This window comes from Canis aureus, chromosome 26, assembly GCF_053574225.1.
Source record: "Canis aureus isolate CA01 chromosome 26, VMU_Caureus_v.1.0, whole genome shotgun sequence".
Classification (NCBI taxonomy): domain Eukaryota; kingdom Metazoa; phylum Chordata; class Mammalia; order Carnivora; family Canidae; genus Canis; species Canis aureus.
The window spans coordinates 39786739-39813822 of NC_135636.1; the positions used below are offsets into that span (position 1 = coordinate 39786739).

The 27084-nt window shown below is 51.9% G+C and overlaps 1 protein-coding gene and 1 long non-coding RNA gene across 6 annotated transcripts in view; one reads left to right on the plus strand and one right to left on the minus strand.

The window, feature by feature from the left end:
- The window catches only part of EYA2 (EYA transcriptional coactivator and phosphatase 2), a 261463-nt gene extending 234592 nt beyond the window's left edge, over positions 1–26871 (plus strand). For 2 of the 3 annotated variants that reach the window (XM_077873456.1, XM_077873458.1), the window contains 6 exons: positions 3958–4016; positions 8969–9129; positions 13047–13161; positions 14152–14273; positions 19778–19878; positions 26078–26871. In XM_077873456.1, coding sequence (XP_077729582.1) covers positions 3958–4016; positions 8969–9129; positions 13047–13161; positions 14152–14273; positions 19778–19878; positions 26078–26158 — 639 coding nt within the window. In that variant the 3' untranslated portion in view covers positions 26159–26871. Of the gene's footprint in view, positions 1–3957; positions 4017–8968; positions 9130–13046; positions 13162–14151; positions 14274–19777; positions 19879–24286; positions 24359–26077 lie in introns of all 3 variants that reach the window. The other variant, XM_077873457.1, reaches the window with a different exon arrangement.
- Positions 7168–9177, minus strand: LOC144298465 (uncharacterized). Of its 3 annotated transcripts, none has more exons than XR_013365402.1 (3): positions 8976–9177; positions 8722–8882; positions 7168–8589 (listed from the first exon to the last, which is right to left on the minus strand). It is a non-coding gene; the product is annotated as an uncharacterized LOC144298465 (long non-coding RNA). The 3 variants fall into 3 exon arrangements; XR_013365404.1 differs by having other exon boundaries at positions 7168–8625; XR_013365403.1 differs by having other exon boundaries at positions 8972–9177.
- Positions 26872–27084: the final 213 nt, after the last annotated feature.

Consider the following 27084-nt stretch of genomic DNA (forward strand, 5'->3'; position numbering starts at 1 on the left):
CCCACTCCCCTCATTGCCAGCCCAGGCTCCACGGGTAACTGGATCCAGGTCAGCTGGTGGAGTATGAGGTAGCGTCTAGCTGAGCGTCATGGTATTTTATTAAGTCCGAAATGTGATCGCTACTGTTGTCACACTTTAGCACCCCCAACAATCCCCTTGCAAATGAGAAAACCAGAGCCTCCCACATACCTTTCCCCTGACATCAGGGAAAGCGCAGGGAACCCTGCCCAGGGGCCTGAGCCCGTGTGACCCCCCAGAGCAGCTTTCCAGCTTGAGGCAAGGACTGGGGGGCACAGGGAGGTGTTTTTCCAATTTCAGGCAAAGCAGCGGGTTGGGGGAGAAGTCTGCTACTAATTTTGTTTTCTCTGTGCCTGGGTCTTCAAAGTTAGCATTGGCTTTTAAAGACAATTTTCATTAACATCTCAGGATTGCTGGCCCTACATAAGATTTCTTTGGCTCAGGGGGCTCCAACCTGCATGCCCAGGGGCCAAGGAATCAGGTAATGTGAAGGGAAGAAAACCCAGAAGAGACTGTAGAGCCCTCTGGAAAGGGCTAAGGATGGTTGGGACAGAAGAAGGCAAGCCCCACGCTGCCAGAACGTGTAAAGTCTCAGAGTAGCTGAAAATCTGGAAAGACAGAGAAAGAGAGTGAGGACAAGGAGGGAAAGAGGGAGAGAGAGAGAAGCCCCCAGAGTTTACATATTGGCTGTTGTTCCAAAAAAATTCTGAAGCATAGTATGGGCTGAATAAGATACGTCTCCAAGCCAGCTTGCAAGCCCTTCCCTAACTGAGCTTATCAACACAGAAGTTATCAGCCTGGTTCCTTAACCCCTCGAGAGCAGCACTGTCCGCTAGAATTTTCTGTGATGATGGGAGTACATATTCCATCCAGTACAGTAGCCACTGGCTACATGTGGCTACTGAGGACTCGAAATGGACCTAAGGAACTAAATTTGTTATGCTGTTGAATTTAAATTAATTTAAATATAACTACCAATAACCACATGTGGCTAATTGCTACTGTATTAGCATGACTATAGAATCTTTCAGGTGTACCATGTGCTCAAGCACCTTAGGAAAGGACAGCCCCTCTTGGGGAGGAGGACCAGGTATACCTGAGACCATCAAGCATTGATGAGAATCCCTGGTACATGGAAAGAAAGGAAATGCGGCATGAGGAACAGCAGAGGCGTAGCTATAAGCTAGCTCAAGGGTGGTCACTCAGCATCTCCAGTTTTTTCCCAACACTGTCCAAAGAGCTTCTCATTGGGTTCACCACTTAACATCCACCATGTTCTCCGCAGTCTACTCCACTTCCTTCCACTTGCCCACGCCGTGGAACGTCCCCGCTGCCGTTCCCACCCAGGCCTGTCAGAGTACACTGCTGCCCCCGCCCAGGTGATGTCCCGGGCCAACAGATGTGCAAGGTCCCATGTGTCAGGACTCTGAGTCATGCTTTGCCTTGTACAGAGCTGTGGGCCAGAGCGTGCTAGGGACTCTGGAAGCAAACCTCACCTTCCGGCAAACCGCTTTTCAATCCGGAGCCCTTTCAAGAGACCAGAGGGAGCAGTGACCACACCACCACTTTCTCCAAGGTTCCAGCCTGGATCCCCACAGAGTAGTCTGGGCTGCCCCAGATGCCACTGTCCCCACCCCCACATCTCCATAATAACATGGTGACCCCACTCTGTCTTTTAAAAATTAATGAGGGAGGGAGCCTTAAGGATCTGCCTTTGGCTTAAGGCCATGATCCTGGGATCTGGGATATGACTCCCACATTGGGTTCCTTATGGGGAGCCTACTTTTCCTTCTGCCTATGTTTCTGTGTCTGTCATAAATAAATAAATAGAACTTTTTTAAAAATAAAAATCAACGAGGGAAGGGATTCCCATCCCCCCCCCCACACACACAGAGCTCCTGTTCTCAGAGATGAATTCAAGCCTCTTCCTTGCTCAAAGCATTGAAAACACCATTTCCCCCCCCCCCCCCCAGATTCTATCCTCCCATCAAGAGTCCAGAGATGTCACCACCAATTTTTTCTTAGAGGTCAAGCTCAGAGTTCCATGTTTTTCTCTTCTCCCTCGCAGTGTTTTCCAGGAGATACCTGCCTCCTGAAATTACCTGGCAGCCAACATGTGGACATTTATAAATCCTAACACAGCACTAGAAACTAAATTCATGCCACACCTGCTGCGTTCCAGCCCCTGCACTAGACGCCCTTAGCACAGCACCTCTCTCCTCTTCACATCAAGCCTGCATTCCTCAGTCTCCCGTTTCCCAAACCCGCCTCTAAGGCTCGGGGTGGCTATGCCACTGGCTCAAGGTCACACAGCCACGTGATGGCCAGATTCCAGAGCCTGAGCCTCACCAGACCGCAGGAGTAATCATCCTATCACCGGGGTGACTTTATGACGGAAGTAGAAGTGACAGATGGGTGTGTGTCGTGTGTAGCTTCGTGGAGGCTGTTGTGTCACCTGGCTACAAAGTGACAGAAATCCATCTCCACTAGCTTCAACCGAAGAGCCCACGGAGCAGCCTGTGGTGGCTGTGACCAATTAGCACACACTCAGTGGCTTAAAACAACACAAATGTGTTCTCTTACTGTTCTGGAGGTCAGAAGTCCAGAATCAGTTTCACTGCGCTGAAGACGTGGGCAAGTCCGGTTTCTTCTGGAGGCTCTGAGGGGAGGAATCTGGGCCTTTTTTGATGTCTAGTGGGCACCTGTATTTCTTGGCTTGTGGCATCTTCCTCCGTCTTCTGAGTACCCCAATCCCACCCCAATCCCCTTCTCCTCTGTCTTCAAATATCCCTCTGCCTCTTAGCCCTTGTAATTACACGTGGATAATCCAGAATAATCTCGCCATCTCAAAACCTTTAACTTAATCACGCCTTGCAAAGTCCCTTTTGCCATATAAGGACCCCCGGATTAGGGCATGGACAGTTGGGGGTTGGGGGGCATTATTCAGCCTACCACAATCAGGGTGGCCTGGTTTCTGGTTTCAGTTGGGGCCGGATCCAGGGGATCAGAGAATGTGATCAGGGCCTCATTCCTGTCTCCAGCTCTCAGACCTGCTTTTCACCAGGCTTAATCCCACCATTTGGCAGCTGCAGTGAAAGAGAGTCCCCTTCCCCAAGGTCTCAGCCGAATTCCCAGGGCCGGCTCTCATTGGCCCTGTTTAGACCACATGCTCATCTTTGATACAATCACTGAGGCCAGAAGGCTGCTGCATCTCTCTGATTGGATGAGCCCGGGTCATGTGCCCACCTTCATCATCCTCTCCCCTGGGTCTTAACTCACATGTGTTATGGTGTTTCCCCAAGGAGAACTGAGAGATCTGTGAGTGGTGGAAAGCAGCATGTCATTGGGAGTCTGTTGAATGGCAAGCCCTTGGGATGGTGCCCATCACATATACTCAATCAGTGATGAGCACAGATCATGGGACACAGAGGAGGGCTGGGGAAGGGGGTGCCTCCAGAAGTGAACGCTTGAAGAATACTACGTTTACCAGGTGCATGAAGGCAGGAGAGCATTCCAAGCAGAGGACATACCTTGCTTGATTAAGGCAAAGGCTTCCACCCTGTGGCCAGGGTGACCATATGTCCCCACATACTTAGGGGGCAGAGGGGGTGGTCCTGTTTTGTGCCTGTCCTCCCAATGTAATCTTAACACAGCCCCCTTTACTTGCAGAACTATCTCGGTTTGCATGCTAAATTATACAGTCACACCGCCCCCGACGCCCTTTACAGCCAACCTCATTTATAAGGGAACCAAAGGCAAAAGAAGGGACGAGCCTTAAGGGAAGGTCACCTACCCTTGGGTGTCAAAGCTCAGACAAGAATTCAGGACTCCTAACTCCCAGGCCAGTGCTCACTTTGTGAAGCCAACTGCCAGAGACTATGTCAGATTAGCCAGTCACACTCCTCCCTCTTTTTTCTCTTCTTGCCAACTTCTCTGTAGGACTGCGACCAGATCCACGTTGATGACGTCTCCTCTGATGACAATGGGCAAGATTTAAGGTAGGCATTTGGGGAGCCAAAAATGCCCCCTTTTGATTGGTTATGGAGCTCGCCTTTCACCAGAAGCAGAGAGGAGGAGCAGGCTGGGTTCTCAGGACGGGTGTGCCTGCCTGGGCCAGAACCCAAGGTCACAGCCCAGACCCCCACAATGCAGCCTACTACGCATCACCTCCCATCACAGAGGCTGAGATTTCCACAGATTCTCTGTGACTCTGCTTATGTTTATCTGTATGTTTTTTTTGTTTTGTTTTTTGTTTTGTTTTTTTGTCTGCTTAGCAAAGTACTGCATGTGTATTGTAAAAAGTTCTGATCTTGCCTCCCAGAATCACCACCACTAAGAGTTTGGCTCCCCTTCTTCAACGGTTTGATTGCTTCATGAGCCCACATATATTATTTAATATAAACGTTGATGCAGTCAATACTCAAAAAAATGTTTCTTAACTGAGTAAGCGGTAGGTCTGTTTCTAGGGGAAAATACTCCTAGGACATGGATTCCAGAAATAAGGTACCCAACTGCTCCAAACGAGACAGCTTTCAGAGGAATGTGGCTGGAATGTTCCATGCCTGCCCCTGAGAAAACCTTATAAAAATGGAACCATAGTTAATCTCTGCTTATCCAAAATTATCCCAACCCAGTGCCTCTTGGCCCATCAAAAATATTATTAGACAAATGATGTTTTGCTTATGGGACCAGTAACTTCACTTAGTGTTTGTTTCCTAGGTGTATCTTCCATCTTGCTCCTAAAAGAGAAGTCAGAGCTTCTTTCCTGGGCCCTGGAAGTCTTTTCAAAGCCCAGCACGAGAAGTGATAGGTACCTGCTTCATATTAATTAGCCATTCTGAAAATCCCTCTCAGTCAGGACTGGCAAGGAGCAAGGCTTCAGTGCCAGACAGGGCTTCTCTATTTATGGAGTAAATAAACCCCAGATCAAGGTTAATTGTGCCCTTTCCACGACGTCATAGCTGGGAACCACTCTTCCCTTCATGGCAATGAGCGACCAGGGTCCCGTTTTTATAACATCTCCCCTGGAACTGGCTGGTGTGGGACAGAGAGCAGAACTCCTCTGAACGCTGTCTCATGCTGAGCTGTTGGGGACCTCATTTCCAGAACCCACAATCCAGGAACGTTCCCCCCCACCCCCCCAGAAACCAAATTCTCCGTTTATCCATTCAAGAAATCTCTTCTGCAATTTCTACTACTGTGAGCCAGGCACCAAGCGAGCATCAAATGCCCCTTCTTTTGGGGTTGTTTTTTTGTTTTGTTTTGTTTTTTGTTTTTTCAGTTAACAGCAGAAACTGTTATTTTAGCACCATGCCCTGTTCCGGATGTCTTACGTGCATTAACTCCCTCATCTTCGCAGTTACCCTGGGGAGTACATGCTCTTCTCATTATCCTCATTTTACAGTTGGGGAATGGGAGGCACAGAGAGGTGAGGTAACCTGCCGAACCTCACACAGCTGGCATGTGGGGAGGCAGGACTCATGGACGTCCCTCCCTGCCCTCTACCTCTTGGCAGAACATCCGGGCCTCTCCCCCAGGGTGTCCTCAGAGTTCTTAGTATGTGTTCTTTTTCAAGCATCAATTACCTGGCCTTTCCACACTACTCAGAGAGCGGTCCATAAGGCGTGGTCCTGGGCTCCCAGCTAACTGAAAGGAAGCTTCCACCACGTCCAGAGCCTTAATGTCTTGCCACTGAAGCAGGAAGCTGTCCTCAAATTCTTTGCAGCAGGAACCCACTTAGGTGGCACCAACCTGGACTTCCAGACAGAACCGTACACACATCGAGGGAAGAGTATTGTGTGTGCACATCGTAAATCTGAAGAGAACGTGGGAGAAGCTCTGCTGGCAGCTCGTCACCTGGTTGCCATTGAAGAACCAGCTAATGTGTCACAGCCAGAGAGCCGTTCTGAGGTGTGCTGCGGCTGCTGCTGCTGGGACCAGTCCCGCTGCTGGCTCTCTCCCTTCTAGAACCTTTACTGGCCAGATTCAGGCAGCCTTCTGGAAGGCACGACCTCTGGTGGCTGCTGATCCCAGGACCGACCGCCAGCCCCCACAGTGGATCAGCAGCCACCAGAGGTGCTAACCTGCCAAGCATTGCTCTGTGTCTCAGACTCTCCCCTGCGCCCTGTGGGCATCACCAGCACATCCAGCAGCAAGGGGAGCACACGTGGCGGGTCCGATGTGGTGGGTGCTGGCCTGGGAAGTCCTGCACATGCGTGGACTCCTATGACCTGCACCATCTCCTGTGACCACCCCTGGGAGCTCATGCCTGGCCTCAGCTTCTACAGCTTCTCTTCTCTCTGAAGAGATTGAGAGGGAAGAGCAGGGTGCTGCTGGAAAGGCCGTGACCCAGGAGGAATTTTGGGGTGGATGGACTGTCCTGGCTCCCAGGTTCACTGATACTCAGCACAAGGCTGCTGATGGTGAAGAGGCCTCTTACACCTGTTCCGTGGTTCCCTGGGGAGGATCGCAGTGCCCAGCCCACCACTGAACACCGACCTGCGGTTCCCACTGCTCAGGCCACCCAACGGGCAGGTGCAACCGCTGAGAGGTCTTGGGCTTTTCTTCCACAGGCGTTTAACCAGAACATGGAAATAAGGTTGGCGGGGAAAAAAGGCCCTAAAAAAGGAAGAAATTATCTAGCAAGACAGGAATCTTTATGGTAGAGTAGAAGAATCCCCTACATGGGGATTAAAGTGTGGGTTCTGGAAACGGCAGGGCGGGGGTGGATATGATGGGGTAAAGTCATTCCTCCCCTTCTCATCAGGTTGCCAATGTGCTGGAAAAGTGAGCAGCACGAGTAAGTCCTTGACGACGTGTGGCAACCTGCCCCTGGGGTTGGATGCCGTCTGCCCCCTTTTACCAGTGGGGCCTGTTTCACTTCTCTTTAGCCCCCCCCCCCCCCCGTCATCACCACCCAGGGAGAGTGCTGAGATGAAGAAGCAGCAGCATGCCTGTGTAATGAAGCCATTGACATCTTTCATGGGGAAAAGGATGTTTCGTGCAAACAAGTTATTAGGTCCTATCATGTTCTCCATGGATCTTTATAAATTCAAGTAATTCAGTAAAGAGCAGAGAAGAAACTAATCACCCACATTCCCACCATCTGGAATTAACCACTCTCCGACATTATGACTTCCTGGCTTCCACTTTTATTTTTTTAAGATTTTATTTATTTATTCATGAGAGACACAGAGAGAGGCAGAGACACAGGCAGAGGGAGAAGCAGGCTCCCTGCGGGGAGCCCAATGCAGGACTGGATTCCAGGATTCCAGGACCCCAGGACCATGACCTGAGCCAAAGGCAGATGCTCAATCACTGCAACACCCAGGCGCCCCTTACTTCCAATTTTATATACACTTACCCTCACAGAAGTCTATGAAAAATGACAGAGGTGAACATGAGTATGTTGGGTGTGTGTGTGTGTGTGTGTGTGTGTACCCGTGGGCAAGAATTTAAAGATATCTAGAGGAGAAGCCTATTGGTGTCTCTCCATTCGCACCAGAGTCTACAGCTGAAGCCTGGAGGATCAAGTCCCAGGGCCAGTGTCCCCCTGGCCTGCATGGCCCCAGAAACCCCGCAAGGTGAAATTCACTGTTGAGTCTGAGACATTGTCTGGCTCCTGCAGAGTTTTTTTTGTCACCACAAAGGCTCTTCCTTGGGAAGAGTTTTATATCCAGGAGTAAAGCCTGGCCTCTGTTCCAGTAAGGCTGAGGCCCAAGCTCCCACCCCCAGATGGTACGTGACAGCAGCATGTCACATCACGCCGTCTTCCGGTGCTGGACACAGCGCACACCCTGCAGGGAGCATGACCCAGCACCTCACGCTTCCCAGATGCCCTTATCTCGGCAGCAGCAGGGGCACTGAAGTAGGGGAGGTACAGAAGATGCAATTTCCAAGTGCTGCTTCATTTTCGTGGCAGCGCATCTTTGTAAAAAAAAATAGATAAAACGTCTGTGTCCACTCTTCAGCTCATCCTAGAAAACCTAGAAACCACAAAATACTCAAAGAGGGAAAAAAATCAAAGTCACGCCCTGAGACAGCCATAGAACCACACTGACCTGTTTCCTTCTGCTCCACTTTTCTAGGAAGAGACTCAACGGCAGGGGGTAGGGGAAGGGGACACAGGGAGGGAGACGGAGAGTCTGAAGCAGGCTCCACGCCCAGTGCAGCGTCCCATGTCGGGCTCCGTCTCATGAGAGAGCATGACCTGAGCCAAAGTCAAGAGCCTGATGCTTAACTGGCTGGGTTCCCCGGGCGCCCCAAGGAAGAGACTCGTATTTTAAACTTTGGGTCATATTATCCCTCTACCCCTCGTCGCTCTCTGGTTTTCCCCCTGAGACCTTGTGATTTTGCAGAGTTTCTGGCAGCGGGAGAGAAGACGGGGGTCTTCTCTGGCGTGGGGATTTTCATTCTCACGTGCTGGTCGCTGTAGGTGGCGAGTCGCCCACACATTCCTGTCCGGGTTCCCAGCTGCCACCTCTGTCACCAGTTTTGTGCGACTCACTCGTCCCCAGCCCGCTCTGGGACCTCGTAGGGCCAGCGTGCTAGGCTCCCAGCCGGCGGCTGTATCTGCAAAGAAGGCACCAGCGATCGCCTCTGCCTCCTCTAACACGTCGAAAAAGAATCAGAATATGGTTCTTTCTGTGGAAAGATCCGGAGCTGTCCCGGAATGGGAGGAAAGGGCTAGCGGCCAGGCCTTACCCGGGGGCGCGGAGCAGCGCAGATCTGGGGATGGGAGTGGCGGGACCGACCCCGCGTCCGGGCCCTTCTGTCAGGATGGACCCTTCTGGACCCTTCTGGACCCTTCTGTCAGGATGAGGCAGCGGCAACCGTTGCTCGGAATTCCCTTCTAGCCTCGAACTCTAAAGGGGGAGAGCGGGCGGGGGGGGGCTCGTGAGGCGACAGGGGCGCCCCCGGGCCGCTGACAGGGTCTCCCCTCCCCCCTCAGCACCTACAACTTCTCGGCCGACGGCTTCCACAGCTCGGCCCCGGGAGCCAACCTGTGCCTGGGCTCGGGCGTCCACGGCGGCGTGGACTGGATGAGGAAGCTGGCCTTCCGCTACCGGCGGGTGAAGGAGATGTACAACACCTACCGGAACAACGTGGGCGGTGAGTGGGCCGCGGCCCGGCGGGGCGGGCCTCAGGCGCTCGGCCCCACGTGCCTGCGTGCGTGCGTGCGTGCGTGCGTGCGTGCGTGCGGCGCGGCCTGCCCGGGGTCACAGCCCTGGGGCTCCGGGGGCGGGGGCGGGGGCGGGGGCGGGGGCTGAGGCGGGGCGGCCGGGGCACTGGGGTCCCCGCCGCGCCGCCGGTGGGCCCCGCCCCAGGCCGCGGAGGCCGAGTCCGCGCTCTGGCCCGGGTGCGGGTGCGGGTGCGTGGCGAGGTCGTCGGCGGGGACTGGGGACGCCGGAGTCGGGGTCGGGGTCGGGGTCGGGGAGGGGGTGGGAGCCGCTGGTTCCCGCGCTGCACCCCGGGGCACGCGCCGTCAGGGCCCAGGCGCCGCTCGGGCCGCAGGCGAGCTCCGCACCGCCAGGCTATTTCTGGAACCTTCCCGGCAGGTGCGTCCTTTTTTTTTTTTTTTTTTTTTTTTTTTTTTTCGTTTTTCCATTTAGGGCCATTATGACTTTGAGGGCGTCGGTTTTACTTAAACTCTATTAGTTTAACTAAACTTTAATTAAAATAATTAAGTTAGTTTAGTTAAACTTAATTCACATGTGCTGTGTAATAAATAATACATGCTTCAGAGGGAGGCAGAGGGCTGTGATCCACCCGGCGCCCAGCGCCCAGCACCCAGCGCCCATCGCATCCCGCGCCCTCCCCCATGCCCTTCACCCAGTCCCCCGTCCCCCCACCCCCTCTCCCCTCCAGCCGCCCTCAGTGTGTTTCCTGTGATTAAGAGCCTCTGGTGACTTGTCTCCCTCTCTGCTTTCATCTTTCTTTCTTCGGGGGCGGCTGGGGGTTCTTAACAGGTGATGACACCGCCTCTCCCCCAGGAGGCATCTGAGGGGGTTGGTTGTCACTGTGTGGAACCAGCCTCAGGCCCATAAAGGGCAGGTCGGAGCCCGCAGCTGATGGTGTCCACCATATGCCCCTTGGCCCCCAAAGCTCCAAGGGCTCCATCCCCCTGCCCCAGAAAGAGTCCCAGGAAGAATTCAGCGTCTCAGACTGGATGGAACCACTTCCCAACCCCGTGCCTCCACTTTCTAGCTACCTCCCTGAGCCTCAGTGTCTACATCCGTGAAATGGGGAGAAGAACAATTCTGGCTCCCTGGGTTAGGGAAACTGTTGTTAATGGGCACAAAAATCACAACCGTGTGCCTGCAGCAGGGACTCCGTAGGTGCTCACATTCCTCACTAGTCCCTTTCAGTCTTGCTTGGGAGTCTTTCAGGTTCTTCTGTGTCTGCTGCTCCCCCCAGAAAGACCATCAGTCCTTCGGGACTGTCTTGTCCGTGGCTGCCGTCCTAATGCAGTCCTCGCGACAGCTAATGTTTATTGAGTGCTTACTGTCTGCCAGGCTCTGTTATCAGGGCTCTTCTTCTAATATCTTATTTGCTCTTTATAACATCCCCATGAGGTAAGTGCTTTTATCAGCTGTGTCGTATAAAGGTGGAAAGCAAGATCAGAGACGTTCAGTAAGCTGCCCGGCATCACACAGCCAGCCGCTTCACCGCCTCTGCCCACACCCCGTGCCCTCTCACACCCGAGTCTGACTGCGAGAGTGAAGAGAGAGCTTCAGGGTCATCCCTGCTTGCTCACCCACCCCTACGTGGGCAGAGGAGGGGAGCAGGTGTGCCTGGAATGCAGGAGACAGGGATGGAGTCGGCCAGCAGAGACCACCTACTCCTCATCCAGGTTAAGCCCCAGCAAACACCCGGGACTTCTGTCCGGCTGCTTTGCTCTCCCCTAAGCTGAGGGGAAATTGCCTGATGTGTCAGCAGGTGAGGGGAACTCGCACCTGGCAGGACACCGTGGGCAGCCACCCACCCCAGTTTCTGCATGCTACCTCCCCTCTCCTCTCCCCCAGCTCTTTCTGCATCACAGAGTGAGCCTAATGGGGGCCACAGCCTCCAGCCGGAGGGCCACCACACACCCCAGGATCCCAAGGGTTCTGGAAGTTGTGCACAGAAGAGAGACATCCACAAGATACAGGATGAAGGTAGAAAAGGCTTAACAAGTCAACATCAGGAGGCATGGCTGGGTTCAGAGGCCTTTGCCTGATTTTACACCTCCCTCTGCCACGTCCTGTTAGAACCCTGAGCAGGTTACTTAACCCCTCTGTGCCTCAGTTTCCTCAGGTGTAAGCTGGGAATAATGATGTTGCCCAACTCATAGGATACATGTCAGGATAATTTGAATTGATATATGGGAGTTGCTTAGAAATGTGCTGCCCCACAGTGAGCACTTCTTAAATGTTGCTTCCATCTGGGGAAGGAGACCAAGCCTGGGGAAGAGCTGAGGGTAGGGACCAAGCAGACAGAAGCTTGGAGCGTACTTCTAACAGGTGCAAAGTTGGAGCGGTTGACCAGCTAGCTACCCACGGCAGTACATGTGGGGAGACTCTTGTAAACTATGAAACTGTGCCCCAGACAGTTTGCTTTGTTATTAAGGGCCCCTGCTCCGGGGCTGTGGGGAAGGTGCAGAGAGAAGGAAAACCAGAGACCACCTGCAACGTTTTGTCCGCATGAATTCCTTCTCCCTTGAACAAATACTGCTGTAGTACCTCCCAGGGGCTGGTACCGCGGTGGCAAACAAAACCAGCTTGGTCCCTGCCCTCATGGAGCAAACGGCATAGTGGTTGAAGCGGACATCGAACACGTGATCACAGAGATGTGTGTGAAGTCATATTTGTGACAAGAGCTATCAAGAAGGGGATCCCTGGGTGGCGCAGCGGTTTGGCGCCTGCCTTTGGCCCAGGGCGCAATCCTGGAGACCCGGGATCGAATCCCACATCGGGCTCCCTGCATGGAGCCTGTTTCTCCCTCTGCCTGTGTCTCTGCCTCTCTCTCTCTCTCTGTGACTATCATGAATAAATAAAAAATTTAAAAAAAAAAAAGAGCTATCAAGAAGAGGTGCATGTCGGGAGAGTACAAAGTAGAGCCAGCGTGGGCCTTCCAGAAGAAATGACATTGAAACTGAGTATGAAGGATTTAGGCAAAAAGGGAAGGTAAGACAGTAAAGGGTACTCCAGGCTCTGAGATGAGATGTGCGAAGGTCTCGAGATGGAAACGTACTGGGTGCATCAGGAGACAAAGAGGAGGCCATTAGGGTGGGAACGGAAGGACAGCAGGGCAATGGCAAGAGATGAGACAAGCAACGAAGCAGGTGCTGGGGCATGGGCTCTGGAGTCTGAACTTGATCTTAAGGGCCTTGATGGCTGAGAAACTGACAGGTTCAGAGACCCCATGGAGTGGGCTGGGGAGGTCTGCTGCCCGGATGCCACACCTATCTCCGTACTTCTTCCCTGCAGTGAGCATGCCCGTCCACCTCACTAGGCCTCAGCTTCTCCACCTGACTTACACAATGTTATCTGAAATTATATCTCAATTAAAAAAAAAAAAAAAGAGTGTCCATTTCTAGGATCACCATGAAAATGAATGAAATAAATTGTGTTAAAAGCACGGGGCCATACACATAGTAAGCACTCAATAAATGTTAGTCATTTTATTATTCATTTTTTTGTCTCCACTGTAACAATATAAACTTTATAATTTTCTGTTCATCTGTGTTCATCTGTCCTATTACAATACTGAGCACACAGAAGGCATTCCCAAAGTATTTGTTGGATGGATGGGCAGAGGGAGGGATGGGTTGGCAGATGGGTGGATAGGGGGTTGGGTGGATGAATGGATCGATCAGTGGATAGGATGATGGATCAATCAATCCTAAAATAAGATTAAAATCACTGAATATCATTGACCTTGGTCATCATCTGATTTGAAACATCAGGGCACCAGTAGCTAGACTCCCCTAACCACCTCCCAGACCTCTCAAATGATAAATACCATGTCTTTATTTCCCTTGTCCCTAGGCTTGATAGGAGCTCCCAAAAGAGAGACGTGGCTACAGCTCAGAGCCGAGCTGGAAGCGCTGACCGACCTCTGGCTGACCCACTCTCTGAAGGCGCTCAACCTCATCAATTCCCGGTAGGTGGGAGTCCCCATTCTCCCTTGTGCCCCTGAACTTGCTCCCATTCGAGGGCGGAGGCTCCTCCATTTCCACACCTGGAGAACTGGACCCTCCAAATCCTCTCTTGTACACTTTCCAGACATTTGGTAACACGGAGGTGTTACATAGTACAGTACCAGGAACAGCTTGGAGCCCAGCTGGGCAAACAGGTGCTGAGACTCACCAGGGTCCAACAGAGCCAGAGACCTTTGTATGTAGGACCATCTGTCCCATCCCCTTGTGCCCACAACACCCACCAGTCACGACAAAGCCCACTGAAAACCACTTTAACTATAGTAGGCCACAGATCACCTGGCAGGCACTTAGGAGGCAAGGAGGGTCCAGTTTCATTCCAGGCCTCCCAGGAAATTCCCTCTTGCTCTTACACAAGATCATCTGAGCCAGAGAACAAATTACTCTCTGCACTAGCCTCCAAAAATCTTGCGACCCAACATAGGAATGGTTACGAGATGGTAGCCCATGAGCCCATCCTGCTGATGTGTCCTATTTTAATACACGCTTTGTCCTGAAGATTGGGAAAGGGAATCCCTGGCTCCAGGTGTCCAGGTTCTGTCAAAATATCAGAACTTCCAGGTGTTCCCCAGTTTACCCTAGTCCTCATTGCTCCCTGTTGTCCTACACCTGATCCATATTTGCTCATTTATCTTATTGAGTGGCTGCAGCTATGTAAATATGGGCCCTGGCAAGAAACATTTGTTTTAAATAAGCATTACATTTTAACACCGTGAGTAATATTTCAGTATTATGTTTCAGTATGCCAGGCAGCCTCAGGCTTAAACAAGAGGAACAGCTGAAGGATCTTTGGGCCCTACCCTCTCCTGACGATGACGTAGCCAGAGCCTCCAAACCCCACTGGAACTCTGGCCAGCTCCAGGCTCGTGCTGCAGGGTGAGGAGGCCTGGCCTAGCTGTTGGTTGGTGCTCTGACCCCATTTTCTTTGTCCTCAGGCCAAACTGTGTCAATGTGCTGGTCACTACCACTCAACTAATCCCTGCCCTGGCCAAAGTCCTGCTGTATGGACTGGGCTCCGTGTTTCCTATTGAGAACATCTACAGTGCAACCAAGACAGGTAGGGAGAAGCAGACCTTGGGGTGATGCAGGGAGGGAGGGTGGGCCTAGCTCTCCGACCCTTGTTTGGGAAGCTTAAGGAAGGCGGCTCTGGGGAAGCTAAACAACTTGTCCATGGGCATGACTCAGATCCCCGAAAGAATCCCACAAGCCACTCGCTTCAACCTCAGCTTCCAAAGAAAGTGGTTAGTTCCGTAGTTTTATAAAGTGTAGGTATTAGTTAGGATACCTGCAAAGCTGCTATAACAAGCACACCCCAAATACAAGGGCTCACATCAGAATCAAAGCTTATTTCCCCCCCACGTGTCCACGGACCAGAGGTGGGTGATCCAGGCTAGTGGGACAACTCAAATACACCCAGGATCCCAAGTCCTTCCCATCTTATTTTTCCACCATCCCCGGTGGTTTTATTCTTACATGTGTGGTCAAATCCAAATCCTGCCACACTGTCATTCAGGCTTATAGGAAGTGGGGAAAGAGGAAGGAGTAATACGGGTCCAGTGTTTTAAAGCCAAGACTCAAGACAGGATACCTCACACTTCTGTTCACCTCCTATTGGCCCCAGCTTAGTCACATGGCCACAGCTAGTTGCAAGGGAAGCTGGGAAATGTAGTCCATAGCTAAGTGTCTCAAACCCAGGTAAGTCATGGACTTTTATTACTAAAATAGTTTCCACCACAGCATGGCACATGAGGTGATTTTAATTTAGGTGGTACAAGTCGTCAAATAACCTTGAACCATACAGAGATAAAAATGGTGTTTTTTTTCATTCTTTTTTAAAGAGAGACTCTCAATTTAGTGTTATACTGCTTTGACATCTCTCTTAATGCTTAATAATCTTCCTTATTAACAAAGAGAACAAGCCTTAGGCTTCAGAGCTTCCATCAGATAAGAGAATTTAATAACTAGAAATGAATAGCATCATTTATCAGCAGAGCTAGTCATATTGGCTTGGGGGAGGTGGGGAACTGGGTTTTTTATTCTTACATCACCTAAAACTGTTATTATAATGCAAAATAAATCTAGTTAGTTAAGAGGTTGCTTTTTTTTTAAGATTTTATTTATTTATTAACAAGAGACACACACAGAGAGGCAGAGACCTAGGCAGAGGGAGAAGCAGGCTCCCTGTGGGGAGCCTGATGCAGGACTCGATCGCAGGACCCCAGGATCACACCCTGAGCCAAAGGCAGATGCTCAACCTGAGCCACGCAGGTGTCCCAGTTAAGAGGTTTTTAACTGGAAATTTTTACCCTTGTTTTTTTCTGAAATAAACATATGTATATTATACATATATAAATAATATATAACTAATAAATATAAATAAATATATATATTATATATATAATATATATATTACCTTGGAAGCATTTTCCCAGAACATTTTTTGCCTTTACTGAAGTTCTAGGCCTGAACATTACAGAAAAGTGCCATTAGATTTTTAAATTTTAAAATCATGAAATTCAGACCCCAGATGGCCCTTAGAGTTTCTGCAACAGGAGCTGATGAGCCTGTCATTTTCTTTCTGCACACTGTGGTCATGTGCTTCTGCAGGCTTATTTAGAACCTCTTTTTAAAATATTTTTTATATTTAATTATAGTAAAATACACATAACATGAAATTTACCACCTTAGCCACATTCACATCGTTGTGCCACCATCCCCACCATCCACCTCCAGAACTCTTTCCATCTTGTAGAACTAAAATTAAGTCTGCATTACACAGGAACTCCCCATTCCTCCCTGCCCTGAGCCCCTGGCAACCACTCTTCTACTTCCTGTTTCTACAAATGTGACTGCTCTGGGGACCTCGTGTAAGTGGAATCATATAACATTTGTCTTTTTGTGACTGGCTTATTTCACTTAACATGATGTCCTCAAGGGTCATATCCATGTTGTAGTATGTGTCAGATTACCTTCCTCTTTAAGGCTGAGTAACGAGTAGTCCGTTATATATTTGTGCTACATTTTGTTTATCCATGGATCTGTCCATAGATACGTGGGTTGCTTCCACCTCTTGGCTATTGTAAAACAATGCTGTGTCAACATGGGTGTACAAATACCCCCCTTCAAGACTCTGCTTTCAGTTCTCTGGGATAAATATCCAGTGGTGGAATTGGTGGATCGGAGGGTGATTCTATTTTTCATTTTTTGAGGAAGTGCCGTACTGTTTACTGTAGCAGCTGCACCATTGTGCATTCCCACCAACAGTGCACAAGGCTTCCAGTTTCTCCACATCCTCACCAACACCTGTTCTGGTCTCTCTTTTTTTGATGATTACTGTCCTAATGGTGGTGACTGGTGTCTTTTTAATACAGTGATTCTCTTCTGTATTTAAATGAATTCATTTAAGTAAAACTAGAAGTGTGAGTTGATTTTTTTTAAAGATTACATAACAGGGATCTCTGGGTGGCGCAGCGGTTTGGCGCCTGCCTTTGGCCCAGGGCGCGATCCTGGAGACCCGGGATCAAATCCCACGTCGGGCTCCTGGTGCATGGAGCCTGCTTCTCCCTCTGCCTGTGTCTCTGCCTCTCTCTCTCTCTCTCTCTCTGTGACTATCATAAATAAATTTTAAAAAATTTAAAAAAAAAAGATTACATAACATTGGTTCCCAGATTTGGTCACAGTTGTTCAGGAATGTTTGAGAAACTGGTTTGTTTGAGAAACTCTGGTCTAGGATGTCACGACTGAAAGAGAATTCCTGAACAAAGGATCTAGTCAGTGGCCAGATAAGTATGGAAAACTCACAGTGACCATGAACACACCAAAGACTCCACTCAGTCCTATCATAAAAGTTTTAAAGTTTCATTTAACAGCACCTTTTTTTTTCTGTAGATTTTGCAAGAAAGGAATCTGTAACCCAGGCACATCAAATATTGTCATGCAGCCCATCGATTCTTTTTTTTAAGATTTGATTTATTTATTTATTTATTTATTTATTTATTTATTTATTTATTTTTGAGAGAGAGAGAGAGAGAGAGAGAACAAGAGCAGAGGAAGGGGCAGAGGGAGAAGCAGACTCCCCACTGAACAGGGAGCCTGACACAAGACTCGATCCCAGGACCCCAGGACCACAGCCAGAGGCAAAGGCAGATGTTTAACTGACCGAGCCACCCAGGCACCCCTGATTCTGTTTCTTTTTTAAGATTTTATTTCTTTATTTATTCATGAGAGACACAGAGAGAGAGAGGCAGAGACACAGGTAGAGGGAGAAGCAGGTTCCACACAGGGAGCCCGATGTGGGACTCGATCCTGGGTCTCTGGGAACATGCCCTGGGCCGAAGGCAGGCGCCAAACCACTGAGCCACCCAGGTGTCCCCCGATCCTGTTTCTATCAGGGAAATGTTAGAGCAACTTGTTTCTCACTTCGGTAGCCTGGAGGTCAACTAACTGAGGGCAATCAAATTTGAGACTGCACAGAAATTTGGCCTCCAGCTCCCTGTTTTAACTTGAAAAGCATAATTTTTTTCAGTAGTCAGGTTTTTGCTCTGATAATGCTGCATAACAAACACTCAGTGGCTTACGGTGTTTACTTCTCGCTCACAGGCGTGGGCAGTCCACTGTGGCTCCGCGAGGGCTGCCTCCAGGTTCTGCCCTGTTCTATAGATCCTCTCACTGGGGGATCGTCACTCACTGTGGCCATCAGGGGCACATTCTTCCCATAACAGAGGCAGAAGTGAAGGGAGCCGAGCCACACCACCCGCGGCAGGTCCCTAACATTCCATATTGGTCAAAGCAAGTCACATGGCCCACCCAATATCAGTGGAGTAGGGAGTAGGGAGGCTCCACATGCTGTAGTGCAAGGCTTTGCAAGGTGTAGTGCCATAATTCTTTTTTTTTTTTTATCTTTTTGTTTGTTTGTTTTAAAGATTTTTATTTATTCATAGAGACACAGAGAGGGGGGGCGCAGAGGCATAGCCAGAGGGAGAAGCAGGCTCCACACAGGGAGCCCGATGTGGGACTCGATCCAGAGTCCCCAGGATCAAACCCCAGGCTGCAGGCAGCGCTAAACCGCTGTGCCACCAGGGCTGCCCTGTAGTACCATAATTCTGCTTTCAGAAGACAGGATTCGCAGCTCGACCTGGCCACAGCTCCTCTTCACAGAGGAGAAAGCGAACACAGAGGAAGGGATGGTCTGCGGCAGGGCTGAGTCCTACCTAGAGCAGTAGAACAGAGTAGCTCAGAGCTCAAGCAACTGGAGCAGCCTAGGTTCGAATCCTGAACTGTGCTCGCTAGCTGAGTGCCCCCAGGCAAGTGACTTCACCTCTCTGTGCCTGTAAAATTGGATAATTAAGGGATGCCTGGGTGGCTCAGGGGTTGAGCGTCTGCCTTTGGCTCAGGGCAGGATCCCAGGGTCCCAGGATCAAGTCCTGCATCGGGTTCCCCACAGGGAGCCAGCTTCTCCCTCTGCCTATGTCTCTGTCTCTCTCTGTGTCTCTCATGAATAAATAAAATCTCTTAAAAAAAAATAAAAGGATGAAAAGGATGATCAAAATACCTCCAAACATCTGACAAAAGGGAATAGTGCAAGTTCCCAGCAGAGCACAAGTGCTCAAAAATAAGAGCTGTTTTATTATAACTACTATTGCTACTCCTCCTCCGCTCGTCTTCGGGGCACTCCGCCAGCCTGTTTATCTCTAAAATGGGAATTCTATTAATGGCAATTTCATAAGGATTGTGGTGATGACAGTAAATGAATAATGTCAGTGTTTCCCAACAGCGTGGGGAAGCCTTTTGCCTCCCAGGAGATATTTGGCAACACCTGGAGACATTCTTTTGTGTACCAACTGGAGGACGTGCTACGGGCATCTCCAGGGTGGAGACCAGGGATGCCACCAAATGTCCCCAGGGATCGAGGCAGCCCCCGCGGCGAAGACTCACCCAGCCCCACTTGCCAGTAACGCGGAGGCCGAGAAATCCCAATGCTGGCGGAGTGCTTGAGTCAGAGAGTGACCACTCCTGTTAGCACTGCCGGTTCCCTTTCTGTTACTTCACTTGCCGACACCATCGGGATGAGCTAAGATCTGAATCCAGTGTGTCTAGATTTACGCTGCCACCCACACACCTGGGAAGGAGGAAAACACGAAGGGGTGGTCATCAGTGGGAAGCAAGAAAAAAAACAGGGGAGTCACCCCAAGAGCCAGGTGTGTCACCAGGCTGCCACCTGTGGACGTGGGAATCCTGACACCTGTGCCTCCTGAATCACGTGCTCTCGCGGAGCCTGGTGTCCTCGACTGTGACGAGGGTCCGGCGCCCCCACCCCAGCCGGTTGCATTGCCTCGGGAATCAGCTCCAGGCCCCCGTGCTGCCTCTTCTGTGTCCCCATGGGCAAACCCCGCTGTCCCGCCTCACGTGGGGAGGGCGACAGTCCCCACCGGAGACACTCGTGTGCTTGAGGATGAAAGGGTTAGGAGGATGGCCAGGCAAACACTTGGTCAGTGGGTGCCAGTGCCCGCAGTCGGGGCGCTCAGCAAGCATCTTTTCTTTCTTCCCTTCTTCCATGTGCAGGAAAGGAGAGCTGTTTCGAGAGGATAATGCAGAGATTCGGCAGAAAAGCCGTCTACATCGTGATCGGTGACGGCGTCGAAGAGGAGCAGGGGGCAAAGAAGGTAGTGCTTCCGTCCCCGGGCCGTGCTGCTTCTCTCGAGCCTGTCTCATGGGTTTCCTGGGCTCTTTCCCTGGGTTTCCTCCACCCCCCCGCCCGGGCCCTGGCTGGGTCCCCTCCTTCCCAGCCCTTAGCTCCCGGGGCCCTTCCCATTTGCAATCGCAGAAGCATCCTGAGTAATTTCCTTCTGCAAATCCCCCTCGGTGCCTTTGGCTGCCGCCCCTGGTAGCCCTGGATTTTTTCTAGGACAACTGCTCGGGAGCCCGGAGACACTCTGTCAGGGCAGGCTGGTGGGGGGCTGGTGCACGTGTGTGCGCTTTATTTCATGCTCACTGATCATATGTTCCAGGAACCCTTCCCAGTTAATAAAGACAGCATTAAGCTAATGAGAAAGAAAATCCTGCACTTGTGATCTCGGGCCCATGAGCAGAGGGGCAGGGGGTTCTGGTGGCCGCAGCTCTGCTCTTGGAAAAGAAACAGCTGCCAAAGTCCTGGGTCTGGACCTGTCAACAGCATCCCAGAGAGCCTGCCACCCCCCACCCCGAGGCCTGGGAAGTGGATTGTTAATGTCACAGAGCTTAATTGGGAGGACCTGGTTTCCCCCTTCCATCCCCAGCGACAGATTCCAGGGAAATGCAGAAATGTTTAGAGTCTCAGTGGACAGAGCCTAAAAAAAGAGGGAGGGCCCTGAGGGTCCCCGGAGAGGGCCTGGGGGCGGAGCTAGAAGGCCTCGCCACCTGCAAGGCTCCTCCCCTCCCAGCTCCCCCAGACTCCACCCTTTAGGCCTCAGGTTCCAGCAATATTTCTGAGGCAAGAATCCCTGATCAGCTACCACTGGGTCTCCCCGTGACACAGGCCTGCTGGAACTCCCTCCTCCCGCTGTTTTCTTTCTTCAGTGCCTATAGGATTGGGCTCTTTTAAAAAAAAAAAAAAGTTATTTATTTATGAGAGACACACAGAGAGAGGCAGAGACACAGGCAGAGGGAGAAGCAGGCTCCCCACGGGGAGCCAGATGCAGGACTCGATCCCGGGACCCCAGGATCACGACCTGAGCCAAAGGCAGATGCTCAACCACTGAGCCACCCAGGCGCCCCTGTGATTGGGGTCTTAATCGCAGACACTCCAGCTAGTGGGAAAGCTCCATCTACTATGTACCCGAGGTTGTCCCAGGTGCTGGGGAGCCTGCAGTGAGCAGAAGGGAGAGGCCCTCACCCCTCCCTCAGCTCCAGCTTGGGAGCAGGCAATAAACACGAGTGTAACCTGTGTGAGGTGGTGACCAGAGCTCTGGAGGACCGTAAAGCGGGGACCCGGAACAGATGGGACCGTGGGGGCGGGGCAGTTGCCAGTGTACACAGTGGTCAAGGTAGGCCTTGCTGCCGGGTGACCTCTGAGCAAGGAGAGGAGAAGGTGAGGGAGTGAGCCAAGTAGATTTTAGAGGGAAGGCAGTCTGAGGGAGGAACCAAGAGATGAAGCAGGACCCCTGCCCCCACCGGCAGTGCCCCCAAATCATTAGGACTCAAAATTCACACCGCTAGAAATTTCCACAGTGACCCCTAGGGGCCAGGCTATTCCCCCTTTGAGAACGGGTAGTCTGAGCTCCCTGTCTGGGCGGACCGGGCTCCCCCCTGGCCTCCCTCTACCGCCAGCCCTGCTCCCACAGAAAGAGGAGACCTCGGTGTGCACATTTTACCCTGAACCCTCGCTCTGCCCCCACTCTGAGCAGCTCTTCCTCACCCGTAACAACTTCGGGGGAATATGCACCCAGGGCTGAGCCCAGGGACCCTGCGCAGTGTCCTCAGAGCCCGAGCCTCTGTTAGCACTGCCCAGGACAGTGGGGTCGGGGAGTCTAGAAGTCCAGAGGAGCTTCTCCTTCCTGTAGAACCAGCGGGAAAGAAAATCTGAATGGTAATTTGCACAGACAGTGAAAACTCACCTGAATGTCTCTGCTGCTCAGAGCACAGGAGATGCACCTTACTGAGCAGGGCGCAGGGGTGGAGTGGGTGGTCTCCAGCAGGGGCTGGGCGGGAGGGTGTCTGTCTGGGTTCAGCGGAGTGGGGTTGGGGTCGCCAGAGATGCTGGCAGCAGAGAAGTCTCTCCCTGCTGGGACCCCAGGGCCCCAGGGCCCCAGGCTCCTTCTGCCTTGTTGCTCTGCCTGTAGCCCCCCCCAGCACCCCCAGGTCTGCACTGCGGCCACTGGGAGGGGAAAGGGTAAGGAAACCTCATCCCTTTAAGGGCACAGGTGATACAGGGGGGCATCACCACTGCTCAGGTCCCAGCGGCCAGACCTGGATCACATGGTCACGCCCCGCTGCGGCGCTGGCTGGGAGATGTCGCCTCTATTCTCAGCCACCAGGTACTCAGCTGAGAAAAACGGGGGCTGCTTCTGAGACAGAAGAGGGGGAGAAGGGATGTGGGAGGTGGCTGGCAGTCTCCACCACCACTGGCATGTGGCAGGGCTGTCACTGGCACCTAGGGGAGTCTGACCTCACCGCCTGCCCTTACCACCCCTCTCCATTCCTGGCATCATCATTTTATTGAACTCCTCAAACCACCCCCTGCAGAGTGGGTGTCACTGGCTTTCTTTTATAGAGGATGTAGCTGAGACTCAGAGAGGTTCATTGATGTACCTCGGGTCACACAGCGGGTACATGCAAACTAATGTGCATTTTGCTCCAACTACCAAGCAGGAAGGAGGTGGACCTGGGAGATTCACTCTGTCCTCACCCCTGAGCTGGTCCGGCAAGGGTGGGAGTCTACCGAAGAAGACCAGGGCACACACACCCCCATCATACACTGAGCTCCCGTAGAAACCTCTGCGACTATCTGAAGCAGCGGCCCCAGCCCATTAGCGAGAAATGCTGCGCACCAGCCACTCTCCCGGCCTGATGGATGGGAGTCATTAGCCCAGGCTGCTGGACACCTGAGCAGCATGAAATACGGCGACAGGGCAAGGGGCTTTGACTGTTTGGGCTGCCAGTGTTGTTAATATCTCCATTTTAGTGGGTCATTTGTCTCCACCTCTCCACAAGTGATAAATCCACCTGTGCTTTAGGCCTGGGATGGAGGTGGCTGAGACATTCTCTTCCACGATTGCTCATTTCCTCCCAGAAAAATGAATTACACTCTTTATAGGGGGGACAGGATTGGCCAGGCAGAAACCAAAATCCATCTTTGCAGAGAAAGGAAGGTTTGGCTGGGGTGAGGAGGGGTGGGGGAGCTGGAAGGCATTAAAGAAGTGGCATCCGCTGCCCATGATGGATAGTATGCTGCTTCCCTTGAGCGAAAGAGAAAAAGATGTGTTCACTGAGGTCTTCAGGAGCCCACCTTCCCTCTTCTCCCCTCTCCCTTCCTCTTTATCCCGTCCCTGTGTGTTTCTTGGCCACCTACTCTGTGCCAGGAGCCATGCAGTGCAGCAGTGAACCTGACATTCCAAGCTCAAACTGTCCTCAGGGCCTTTGCACTTGCTTTGTCTTCTGCCTCCGTCAGCCCCCCCCCCTCCACACACACACACACACACACACACGGGTTTGCACCTCCCTCTTGCTCTCTGGGGCCTGCTTAACTGTCACCCTCTGCGGAGGCCTTCCCCCAAGCCCGCTATCAGAACAGACACCCTTCCCAGCTGCTTTCTGCCCTGCCTCCCTGCCTCCTTCATGGTGCTCACACAACACAAAACCATCTTGTTCATTTCGTACCTGTAGATTTCTTCTCTGGGACTCCGGGGGGAAGGGGGGGGCTGTGTGTGCATACCACCTGTGCAGGAGGCTCCACCAGCACACAGCTGTGCACATCAAAGTCCCTGCCCTCTGGATAATCATCCCCCATCCCAAGAGCCTTCACTTAATCACATCTGCAAAATCCCTTTATTCAAGGTTCTAGGGATCAGAGGGGTATCTTGGGGGGGGGGGTGCTGTTACTCTGCCTACCACAGACCAGAAAGGTAAAGGTAAACAGTGGTATGAAGAGTTGGCAGGGTATTAAGTGTGGGGCTCCCAGAGGCAGGAAGGGATGTGACGTGTTTCAGGAGCCAAAAGGATGCCTGCATAGTCTCTAGCCTGTGGACATGGAACCTCAGGGGGCCAAACTCCAGGCATCAGATGACAACTTAAGGCCAATGACTGTCTCACGGAGGCTCAGTATATTTTATCTGCAGGTCACAGAAAGCCTATATAATGCTGAGTAAAACACTTGCTCACCTCATAAGATTATTTGTACCCTAGGTGGTTTCAGTGGGTCAGAAATTCACTGAGCATCCCTTTCTATTGTTTGTCCTACCTTTTTAACCATCTTCGGCTTTTTATTTTCTGGTTTGTTGCCTCGTGCTCTCAAAAAGGCTGCCATAGCCCCGGGCATCACATGCTAACATGACAGCATCAAAACAGGAAGGGAAAAGTAAGGGGTTCTCTCCTCAGGTGCCTCCCTCTCATCCTGGAGGAAAACCTTTCCCAGACGTCCCTCACCACCTTCCTCACTGGCTTCAGTAGGTAGGTCACAAGTCAGGAGGGATACAGGACACATCCCTGGCACACAGGGCTGGGGTTGTCACAGCTCGCTTAGCTGATCATAGCTCATCCCCTAGGTCTGGGCACAGAGCTGCCAAATGCCAATTTCGGGAAGCAAGAAAGAAGGGAAGGTGGTATTGGGCAGGCAACAGCTTTGGCCAATGGTTCGATTTTCCGGTTGATAAAAATGCAGCCAGCTTGCTTCTATGGAGCCTGACATGACCTCTCTGTGGCTCAGTGCCCTCATCTGTGCCCTAAGAACAGAGTGTCTCCCTGAGGATCGGAGGCCAGGTTAAAGGAGGTCACATGGGGGGCCCCGTGAGCACGGTGCCTGGCGCACAGCACGCCCTCCCCAGATGTGAGGACTATGATCAGGGGGCATGGCTGGTCGGTGACTGAACTCTGCTGAAATCCATTCTCTTGCTTCTCTCTCTCATCCCCATTTGAAAAAGGTGGTTGTGTTTTTGTCTCTAGATTTTTTGTTTTGGCAATTCAGCGAGATGGGAAACGGAAAGCGCTAGCACAGGGACTGGCTCCCCAGCGATGGATTTAAGAGACAATTATTTAAAACAGTGGGTATAGGGGCCCCTGGGTGGCTCCGTCGGTGACACGTCTGCCTTCAGCTCAGGTCAGGATCTCAGGGTCCTGGGATCAAGCCCCATGTCAAGATCCTGGCTCAGCAAGGAGTCTGCTTCTCCCTCTGCCTCTCCCATACCCTCCCTCGTATGCACCCTCTGTCTTCAGTCAATCAATCAATCAATCAATCAATCAATCAAAACGAAACACTGGTATCACAGGCTGACACAGGGAAATCCAAACTAGGACACCTTTCCCCACCCCCAGTCCTGCACACGGCACTCCACATGTACTCGTGGCTGTGGCTGTTCATTCCAGCCCCCTCACATCCACGGGCCCCTCGACATAATCCTAATAGCAGCCCTTAGCAGGTGGCCACGCACTACGAAAAGCCGCAGCAGCTGTCTACGGCAAACAGGATCTCCATTTCACAGGAAATGTTTTCGCAGGAAAGCAAACCACTGTGGGTCCACCGTGGCCTGCCTGCCCCACGCTGGCTGGGACCAGCTCTGTGTGTTGAGATGGAGTTTAGCAAATGTTAGGAGGATGAAGGACACACGAGCACCAGGCTGAGGCTTTCTTTTCCAAGTAGTGGGATCAAGGACAACTTTTTAAGAAGGAAGGACTTTCTCACTACCTGACTTCATCCTGTGTCAGGGCACCCCCTAAGACCTAAGGCCTTCCCAAAGGAGGGGAGAGGGTCAAACAGTGCACCAGGCAGCGAGGGATGAGCCAGGCAGCGAGGGATGAACCAGACACCTAGGGATGAACCAAGCATCTAGGGATGAACCAGGCAGGGAGGGATGAACCAGGCACCTAGGGATGAACCAAGCATCTAGGGATGAACCAAGCATCTAGGGATGAACCGGGCACCGAGGGATGAACCAAGCATCTAGGGATGCACCAGGCAGGGAGGGACGAGCCAGGCAGCACGAGCTCCGGGGGCAGAGACGACAGTGCGGCCGGATCGGTGGGCGCTGGCCAGAGAGGGGTGTGCCTCGAGGTTGGGACATGCCCGCGGGCCCCGCTGCTTCGGTGGACGTCGCCGAAGGCTCTAACTTTTGGGCCGGGGGGCCCGCAGGGGGCGCGATGCGGGCCTAACCGTGCGGGTGCTCTGTGTTCCAGCACAACATGCCTTTCTGGCGGATATCCTGCCACGCGGACCTGGAGGCGCTGAGGCACGCCCTGGAGCTGGAGTATTTATAGCAGAGCCCACGGCCTCGCCACCTGCCCTCCGGCCACCCAGGCCCTCGCCTTCCCCGCCTCCCGCCAGACGCTGGACCCCGGGCAGGGTCCCTGCGGCCGAGAGGACGTGCCTGGCGACCATCTCAGCAGCTGTCCCTTTAGTCCGAGCGCGGGTCCTGAGACGCGGAGTACCCCACGGTGGCTTCGGAATATTTAACTTTGGAGAAGAGGGCTGGCTCGGAGTCCAGGCTTTTCTACAAGACTCACAGGACAAAAGGGAGGAATTGCTGATTTGGGGGAGGGCTGGTGCGGAGGAGGGAACAGGCCTGGGTTGTGTTTTGTTTTGTTTTGTTTTTCCTTTTTAATTTATGGACTAATCTCATTACTCCGGTATTATGCTCTCGTACCTGTGTTGTTGGTTTTCTTAGTCGTTGGTTTGGTTTTGTTTTCTAAACTGGCATGTGGGGTGGTGCAGTTCTAATTTAAGCACTCTCTGCTCCAAGTTGTGCTTTGGGGGGACAATCATTCTTTGAACAATTGGTGAGGGAGGCGATTCGGGGCTGATGGGAAGACTATTGCTTACTTTTGTTTTTAAGGACCTAAGCTGACGTCTTGTGGACAGTGCACGTGCCTTATGCTGCCATCTTGTTTTCTAGGAAGAGGGGACCCCAGGGAGGAGGTGGTACTTTGTGACGGATAAAAGGCATTAAATAAAACCACGTTTACATTTTGAAGTGGGGTAGGATGTCACTATTTTATGACCACTCTTGAGGCTTCCTTAATTTCTGTTTTAAGAGGTGTCCATTAGAGACACCAGTAGACTTTCAACCATCCACACAGAGGGGGTTTGGGTGAAACAAAAATAGATTTCATTTAATCTTGAAATGAACTACCCAGGTGGTCAACTACTTTTCTGTTGTGATGACTAAATGTCCAAAGCTGGTTCT